This window comes from Cibotium barometz, chromosome 18, assembly GCF_041138505.1.
Source record: "Cibotium barometz isolate CiBa-2024 chromosome 18, ASM4113850v1, whole genome shotgun sequence".
In the NCBI taxonomy this organism is placed as follows: domain Eukaryota; kingdom Viridiplantae; phylum Streptophyta; class Polypodiopsida; order Cyatheales; family Cibotiaceae; genus Cibotium; species Cibotium barometz.
Genome location: NC_141063.1, coordinates 51,436,711 through 51,445,851, shown reverse-complemented (window position 1 = coordinate 51,445,851; position 9,141 = coordinate 51,436,711). Strand labels below are relative to the sequence as shown.

Below are 9,141 nucleotides of genomic sequence, written 5' to 3'. Positions count from 1 at the left end.
ACATGTGACAGTATTCCCATTAGAGACAGCCTCAAGACAAGTGAACATATCACGATGTGAGGTAATGTGCTTTGTAGCACCACTGTCAAAATACCAAACATGAGAGTCAACAGAAACTGCCAAACATGCATCATGTACAAATGGGTCATACTGGCAATACATGCTAAATGTCCATTCTGTATCCTGCACAACATTTGCAGAATCTGCATTTGTAGAAGCATCCGCTATTGTGGTTGCATTTGACTCTTTCTTCTTTGCCTCTTTAGCCTTTAGCTTAGGGCAATTCTTAATGACATGATCATTTGCCTTACAATAGTTGCACCTGGTCTTTTTCTTGCCTTTATCAAGAGCCTTCTCAGACTTATTGTTGCTACCTGTGGAAGGAGAAGAAGTTGCAAACCTACTAATAGGAGAAGAAACAGTGGAAGGGGCTGCCTTACCACTTCTTCTCTGCTTCTGCCGGGCAGCAATAAATGCTTGATCAACTGCACGCTGCCTGGCCCTATTTTGCCTGGACTGCGCTTTCTTGCAAGAGCTTGTTGACTAAAGTATCATACTTGACAGCATCAGGTCTGTCCTCGTTAAGAAGTCTCCACGTGGAAGCAAAAGTCTGATATGTCTCAGGTAAAGCATCAAGAACAGTCTGCACAAGAGAATGATCAGGAATAATCTCACCTGCAAAAATCAACTGTTCTTTGAGATCTTTAATCTCAGCAAGAAAAACATTCATGTCATCATCTTCTTGCATAATCTTCAATTCTAGCTCTTTACGCAGGTAAGCGATTTTTGCCTCGTTACGACCTGCATACAAACCAGCTAGAATATCCCAAGCCTGTTTTGCTGTTTTAGCTGAACAAATATGTGGGGTGATGTTACGTTTGACAAAAAGTGCAATCAAGGCATGAGCCTGCACATCTTTACCATCCCAACGAGCTTGTTTAGTAGTGGGTAAAACAGCAGCAACAGTAGAGCTGCTAGAACCTACAACATTCTCAACAGATCCTACATCCACAGAACCTGGACGTACATCCATACCCTGCACAATGTTCCACACTCCTTTTGCAACCAAAACATGCTGCATCATGTATACCCAAAGTGGGTAGTTGCTGTCTCCATCCAATTTGTCTTCAGCAGACAATATGCGAAATACATCATTGCTGTTATCAGCCATGGCCACTGACTGAAACTGATGCAAAAGCTACCTCTAATGAAGCAAAGACTGAACAGAAAACAACTTGTGCTATGTAGCACAGTCCACAATAGAATACGTATGCCTGTTTTGCAAAAAACTGCACTGTCGAAATTTCTGCAAAAAATGACGAAAACACCTGTGCAGAACTTGAAATGCAAAAACGGAGCCCGAAATGACCTCGGATGCAAATTCTGAGAACGCAAATACCAACGGGCTTATTTGCAGAGTATAGGGACCTGCAAGCGCTCGTAAAAGCTCACCTCAATCGGAGAACATAAGTCGGAGGGTGCCGGCGGCGTAGCCCTGAGAGCCGATGCCTGCTCTGATACCAATTGTTGGAATTAGGGTTGGAGGAAAGCACACAAAGCTTGGAGAAGAAGAAGCAAGAATGCACACAACACAAAGTGTATTGGATTGTGTCAATGTACAAAGATAAGTTAGCCCTAGAAGGATGGGCATATATACAAGCTGGGGGAAAAAACCTTCTAAAGAGGGAAAAAGTGCCCCGGCGGTCCTAAGTGTGTTCACACACATCACTGCCTATATATATATATGGCAACACTGTAATGGGTGGAGAGTGGAATGAGGAACCCTCTTCTTCTATGTGTTGGTGCACTGCTTCTCCCACATCTCTTTTTCTAATGCTTCTTCAAACTCTGGAATCTCATCCCTAAAATCTACAGTTGTGTACCTTTTTGGGGTTTTGCTCATCCCTAGTTTGTCATCTAGAGGTGTGTCATCAAAGGGTTGTAAGGATACTACTGCACTACCCCTCTTAGCACTTGAAGTGGCCTCTATGATGGTGTCTAAATTTGGCCTTAAAGAAGCTGATTGCCTTTGGTAAGCAGGCGGTGGTCCTTCTAACATGGTTTGAGTCTCCCGAATCAGTTTTGCTGGTGAACAGCTAGCCCAATCTTCTTTGCTCGAGGATTAGGGTACTCTTGCAGCTTTTTGGGTAGCTCTGTTAGAGGATTAATCCTACTATTGGAAGCTCTAATGGCTGCTTCTAAGGGCTCATTCACCTTTTCTACCAAAACAGAACCTCTTGAGTCTTTCTCTGAGTCACACTTTTGTTTTTATTGCTGTGGGACATTTTCCTTATTTTGTACAGAGGCTTTAGGGTTCTCTTTTGGTTTCAGCACTCCCTCAAGCTCTCTTGGAATAGGGTTCTCCTCTTCGGATTGATTCTTTCTTTTTGATTTTCTACTCCGTTTGCTACATGTTTCTGAGTGCTTCTTTGCTGGGCTCTCATCACTACTCTCAAGGGTATTGCCTCACCTTCAGTCTCCGATGTAGTAGGGGACGAAATAACTAACACTATTTTGAGCGATATATTTCTCTTGGGTGTGAATGTATCCACTAGCCTAAGAAGGCAATCCTTTGGTAAATGCTCTACGCTACATCCCATGTAGTATCTCTCTATGGGAGGAAATTGCATCCTTGTTGTTGCTTCTGCCACTACTTTAGGATTTGCAATAGGTGGGCGCTTGTGGTTGGGACAGTCCCTCACTAAATGAGGTCCGCCACATTCAAAGCACGGCCCTAACACCGCTAGGCTCTCATCACTACTCTCAAGGGTTGTCTCACCTTCAGTCTCCGATGTAGTAGGGGACAAAATTACTGACACTATGTTGAGCGATATATTTCCCTTGGGTGTGAATGTACCCATTGTCCTGAGAAGGAAATCCTTTGGTAAATGCTCTAAGCTGCATCCCATGCAGTATCTCTCTATGGGAGCGAATTGCATCCTTGTTGTTACTGCTGCCACTACTTTAGGATTTGCATTAGGTGGGCGCTTGTGGTTGGGACAGTCCCTCACTAAATGAGGTCCGCCACATTCAAAGCACGGCCCTAACACCGCCTGCTGCGTTGGTTGTAATGCGGGGTATGCCCTCCCGTTCGGGTACGGTCCTGGATATCCTCTTTGTCAAATTGTCTGATCAGTTGAGATCCTAGGAGAAGCATTGGACTTGGCTCTCTCATGTCTCTTGAGAGCATCTCAGGATCTACGTATTGTTCCGGCATCATGTCAATCAATGGTTCTAGCAGTGGGAAACCGTCTTCTGTGTAATAAGGTTGGGATTTCACCATCTCCAAGCCTTCCTCTAGGTAGTCATAATCTACATATCAAAATGACACTGTTCCAGGTGATGGAGGCTGAGCTCCACGCATTGGTCGTGCGGAACTTAATTCCTTTCTGAATTGGTAGCCTGCTGCCTCATCTGAGAACCAGAATAAGCTGCTTGCTGCTCCCTCCTCATTCTTGCAATGTGATTGCAGTCCTGTGTGACATGAGTGTAGCTCCATGAACATGCCTGAAACCATTTCTTTGTAGGAAGATTGTTGACTAGAGGGGCAAAAGTCCTATAGTCTTCGGTCTTGTGGTCACCTCCGCATCCTCCGCACACATAAGGTCCACTGGTTGTTGGCCCTGTGTATTGCTGTGGTGGTCTGAAAGAAGGACGATACATGTGTCCCATCCTTTTTAGCACTATCTCGGCTATTTTCTCATGACTTAATTCCTTATCAGAGATGGTGATGGAATCAGAATTCCTATCCGTTGGCGTTTTCTTTTCAGATTGGCCTCTAGATTTGCCTTTGATGTCAAAATTGTCATCATAATCCATAGCGTCGAGACAACACTCATCAAAGCTCGTGTGCTTCTTGGCATACAGATGAGCTTGAAGGTTCTTATCAATCAACCCTTCTAGAAAGATTGAAATCAATCTTTTCTGGCTTGGTTTCTCACCTTCAGGGCATCTAGCAATGTATTGCTTCATCCTATTAGCACAGTCTCTCACAGTCTCGTAGTTGGCGTGTTTGAAAGAGTGTATTTTAACCACTACATTGTGCTTGATTCCCATTTTTGAGAAAGCAGCTACAAAGTCCTCTTCTAGGCTTTCTTAAGTCTCTTTCATAATAGGGTCTAGGGTTTGAAACCAAGATAGCGCTTTACCCTCTAAGGTCAAACCAAATCCCTCGATCTTTGTGTGCGTGTCTGTGACTACCTCAGCGCACGACTTGTCGAAATGAAGCTATGTGGTCATACGGATCCTTAGATCCATCGTACTTTTTCACAAGCTTCGGGAGAGTGTACGGTCTTACCTTTCATGAGTATTCGTCTTCTTGTCTCCTCCCCGGTCCTCCTCTTTTAGGGTGAAATAGGTCCTTTGGAGTTCTTGCGGGTGGTCTCAGTGGCTCTAGAATAGCCGTATTAGCCCGTATTCTCCTATCCACATGACCATGAGGTTCATGTCATGGTGGTATATCCGTTCTCACTGTAGCTAGCAGTGGTGCACTGGCAACTAATGTAGGCCCTATGGCTATTGTCCCAAAAGACACTTCAGGCTTTTCTCCTTTTGGTATAGATGGCTCTTTCTTCCCAAAAGATCTAGGCGGTGGAGCTACTGTCTTATCGAAATAAGAGAAGTCCGAAATAAGAGAAGTCCTCTGGACTTATTGTGACTCTAGGTAAGAAATCGGCAAAGATGGGATTGGCGTTGTACGTTAAATTCATGATTTCATCCCAAGTTAGCTTTCTGTAAGTATGATTCTTGTTATCTACGTATTTTGTTTCTGAACCGTCCCATTTTTCCCCAAAGATTGTGTGTTTGTGCGGAAGCTCATCCATTGGATGCTTCGGGGCTACATAGTAGTTTCCTACGCTATCGTGGTAGACTTCTCTATCCATCCAGTCGTGGTGGACTCGATCTACATTTTTTAAGTATATGTTGAAGGCTTTTTCCTTTCCCTTATCTTTTTCTTTCACAGTGTTGTTCTTCCAATGTGGAGGAAACATTATATCATTCAAATCGAAAAACAAAGGATGTGTACCCATTGTTCCTACTGCTTTCTTGGTAGGTTGGTCTGTTGACGTTGCAGCGTTGCTTTTTATCTTCACTCTCATAGGAGACCAAGTTGAGGTAGTGGATGTTGAGATATCAAGCTCAACACGTGGTTTGCCTGGCTGATTCCCCGCCTACATTTATTACTGGCCCGTGGTAGCGGATACAAGGATCTTTGCCAATGATGCTACAGTTGGACTTCACCGACTAGTCTACCTACCGAGAGTGTTGGCACACTTATCTTACCAGCTCACTCACTAGCAGTTTCACATTGACCGTTGTACATACACTCTATTTGATGTTGTACTCTCTTTATGTTTTGTAGACCTCTATTATCATTTAGTATGTGGTGAAGAAGAAGAAGAAGATTTTAGCCTCCTTCCTTGTGTACTATCTTGGTGTGTGTGTGTGCTACGTTGCATTATTCGACCCGAATAATGAATAGTATGCGAATAATTTCTAATTACTCGGGAATACCCAAATAATCAAATGTTTAACGCATTATTTGACCAAGTCATTCGATCGAATGCTATTCGATTGAATAATATTCGATCGAATGATATACGCCCGCCAATATAAGCAAAGCTGCATTTGATCGATTGTCTTTCTTTCTCTCTCACATACACACACACTCTTATTTTTCACCCCCCCTCCATAGTTTAGGAGTTTTTGTTTCAGGTAAAAATTTTATCAAAAAAAATAGTTAAAAATTTTAGTTAGAGTTAATATTTCTTTAAAGGTCATTGAGTAGTTTTTTAATAGTTTTTAAATGTTTTTAAAAGTTTAAAGTCAGTAGAGATTTTTTAATAGAAAAATATTTTTTATCTTAAAAAAAATTAAGTTAAATTTTTTTAAAAAATAGTTCTTTTTTAAAGTCTTTTAGTAGATTGTGAGTATTTTTATAAGTGGCATGCAATGAAAAAAATATATATTGTTTAAATTTTTTTAATATCTTTAAATGAAATGATTTTTTTCTGTCTTATTTTGTTATACATGTATTTTCTTTAACATAAATTTTAATGCATTACATGTGTATACTGCATCTGCAAGTGTACACACACTGACACTGTTTTGGGTGTCGAAGTGAGCACGCTTGTATTGTACTTTGTCTACAACCTAGGGTAGCTACGCTTGCACTGATTTTGGGTGTGAGAGTATTTATGCTAGAGTTTCTTCTTTAGCCCCATGAACGTCAATTAGTGCACGCTGTCACTGTTTTAGGTGTCGGAGTGACCTCGTTGGTGTGTCTACTGATCCTCATCCTTAGGTCTTAGCTAGAGGTTTACATGCCATCATTGACTCGGATGACGAAGTAACTATGTCTAGCTTTTCCTTTACCCTCTCTTGTTCATTCAAATTATAGAAGTGCAACAATTGCACTATTTTGGGTGCGTATTGTGAACACGTCTTTTTTATGGAATATATTCTTTGAGTGATCATTTCCTATAGCTCACATCTAGGACCTAGGTTGACCTATAAAGATGCTTGTGCACACTAGTATCACTATCTTATGAGTGTTTTTCATAAAAAAGTGCTTGTCGAATGCAATGTTGGTCTCCTTGTATTTTTGTAAGAGTGCTTACTTTTATTTAAAAAGTGTCTACATATAATTGTACATATATATATGTGTGTCTGTAGGTCTACATTAATGTGTCATTTACCTATGTGTGTGTAGGGTCTATAATCACCTATCTACATGTTTTTGGGGTCTACATTAATGTGTCCTATATCTACATATAACCACTTACGTGTGTGTGAATGTGTCGTCTATCTACATATAATCACCTACGTGTATGTGGCCTCAATGATCACCTATATGTGTGTGGGGTCTACATTAATGTGTTGTGTATCTATAATCACCTATGTCTCACCTACATTAATGTGTTGTGTATCTATAATCACCTATGTGTGTGTGGGATCTATATAATCACCTTTCTACATGTTTATGGGGTCTACGTTAATGTGTCCTATATCTACATATAACCTACATGTGTGGCCTCTATAATCACCTACATGTGTGGGGTATAAATTAATGTGTTGTGTATCTATAATCACCTACATGTATGTGGCCTCTATAATCATCTACATGTGTATTGGGTCTATATTAATGTGTCGTGTATCTTGATACATATAATCACCTATGTGTATGTGGCCTCTATAATCATCTACATGTGTATTGGGTCTACATTAATGTGTCGTGTAGCTACATATAATTACCTACGTGTGTGTGGTGTCTACATTAATGTGTCGTATCTACACATAATTACCTATGTGTGTGTGGGATCTATGTGTGTGGGGCATATTAGTCGTTTAATTGTCTATAGCGTACATTTGTCTTATATTGAATGTTTAATTTCTTCTATTTCAGAAACGAGATGACAGAAGGGGGATTCGGGAACCAAACAAGCGCTCAACAAAGATGAGCATCATGTTGTCAAAAAGACGATGATTACGCATATTTTGGGCCAGACAGAGGGTGAGCTACGCAGGCTCTTTGATATTACTCAAAGAGAGCTTACAGAGCTCACAAACATCCTCGTCACCATGTGTTAGAGTGCCCTCCAAGCACAGTGGAAGGCTTTGAAGGCAGAGCCTCAACTTGTGCAATGAGGCATTTTACAAAATGAAGTTTTGAAGACACTTGGTGAGATAGAGTATGGCCTCAAGCACTTGGACAAGGCCTCCAGAGAGAATTCAGATAACATAAGCAAGATAAAGATGGTGAGCAAGCTCTACAAAGCACATCGCACCATACATCGTGGCAAGCGTCTTGCAGTCACACAAGAGGACCCTTCAACTGGTCCATCATCAAAGAGGCCAAGAGAGCAGGAAGAAAGAGGCCACTTCATGAATGGGCCACCCTTTATCTTTCATTTAGAAAAACATCAAATTGTTTATGTTGTTCAGAGAGAGCTTGGAAGAGGAGCTTTTGCCATGGCTTTTAAGTGCTCTATCAATGATGAGAACTTTCCAGAAGAACAATATGTGGCCAAAGTTTTTAATCAGAGTGACAGAGGTCTTCTAGCAGATGCTTGTGCAGCTACGGAGGCAACTTGTCTAACTGTCACACATTGTGGCATTGTTAGCCCTCTCAGCTTGTTCAGAGATGAAGAGAAACCTGTTGTGGTATATCCATTATGGAATGGCAAAAATCTCGCCTCTTGGATATGGATGGGCAAATCAACAGGTAAAGAAATGCCTCCGAGAGACCTAATCATTATCTCGCGGGATATCGAAGATGTGGATCGAGTGCACAGAAAGATTTTCCACCTCATTTCTGCACTACTCAATACAATCAGCTTTATTCACTCCCGAGATATTCTTCACAATTACGTGCATCAACGCAATGTTTTTCTTCACTTCTCGAAGAAAACAGATGCCGTCTTTGCAGGTATTGGAGATTGGGGAAAGTCTCAACGAGGGTGCACACTTATCATTCAGCCCTTCGTCTTCCCAATGATAATCCAGAGACCAAGAAGGGATGGATGGCGCAGTATCCATGGATGGCACCAGAGTGCTTTTGCCGTAACCCTCCAAAATATTCATGTGCCCAAGATATTTATTCATTGTGATATCTGATCAAAAGGCTCTTGTCCATTGTGAAGATAGAGCGGCAAGATCCAGCACAAAGACTTATGGCAAAAATCATGGAATATGTTGAAAGAGGGATGCAAGAGGACTCTCAGCTTAGGCCCACATCCTTTGATCTTCTAAATTGTCTACATGAAGTCCAAATTTTTGGAGTAATTATAGATAGGAATTCTGGTCTTAGACCATTTAACAAATGAGCTTTTTTACCATCAATCCCAATTTTGATTACAAAATTTTAGCCTTGTATAATCCGAGTCTGTATCTAAGCCATCTATTTTGAACTAAAATTTTGTAATCGAAATTAATGAAAGGATACTTTAGTTCTCGGCTACAATTGTGCGCATCTCTTTAAGTCTAATGCGCATCTCTTTAAGTGTAATGCACATCTTTAATGCACGTCTCTTTAAGTATAATGTACGTCTATAATGCAGGTATCTTTAAGTCTAATGCACGTCTCTTTAAGTATAATGTTTGTCTCTTTAAGTCTAATGTACGTCTCTTGAAGTCTAATGC

The 9,141-nt window shown here is 41.1% G+C and overlaps 1 protein-coding gene across 1 annotated transcript; it reads left to right on the top strand.

Moving 5' to 3' along the window:
* The first annotated feature begins 7,482 nt into the window (after positions 1-7,482).
* On the top strand, positions 7,483-8,840 carry LOC147629453 (uncharacterized). Its single transcript, XM_086812915.1, has 2 exons — positions 7,483-7,585; positions 7,667-8,840. The coding sequence occupies exons 1-2, from the start codon at positions 7,483-7,485 to the stop codon at positions 8,614-8,616; spliced, it is 1,053 nt and encodes a 350-aa protein (XP_086669041.1). The 3' UTR covers positions 8,617-8,840.
* The last annotated feature ends 301 nt before the right edge of the window (positions 8,841-9,141 follow it).

Excerpts from the sequence above, each read along its gene's own strand:
- LOC147629453 (XM_086812915.1), top strand. The coding sequence starts at position 7,483 with ATGATTACGCATATTTTGGGCCAGACAGAGGGTGAGCTACGCAGGCTC. Across the intron at positions 7,586-7,666 it reads AAACATCCTCGTCACCATGT|TTTTGAAGACACTTGGTGAG; the intron begins GTTAGAGTGCCC and ends TACAAAATGAAG.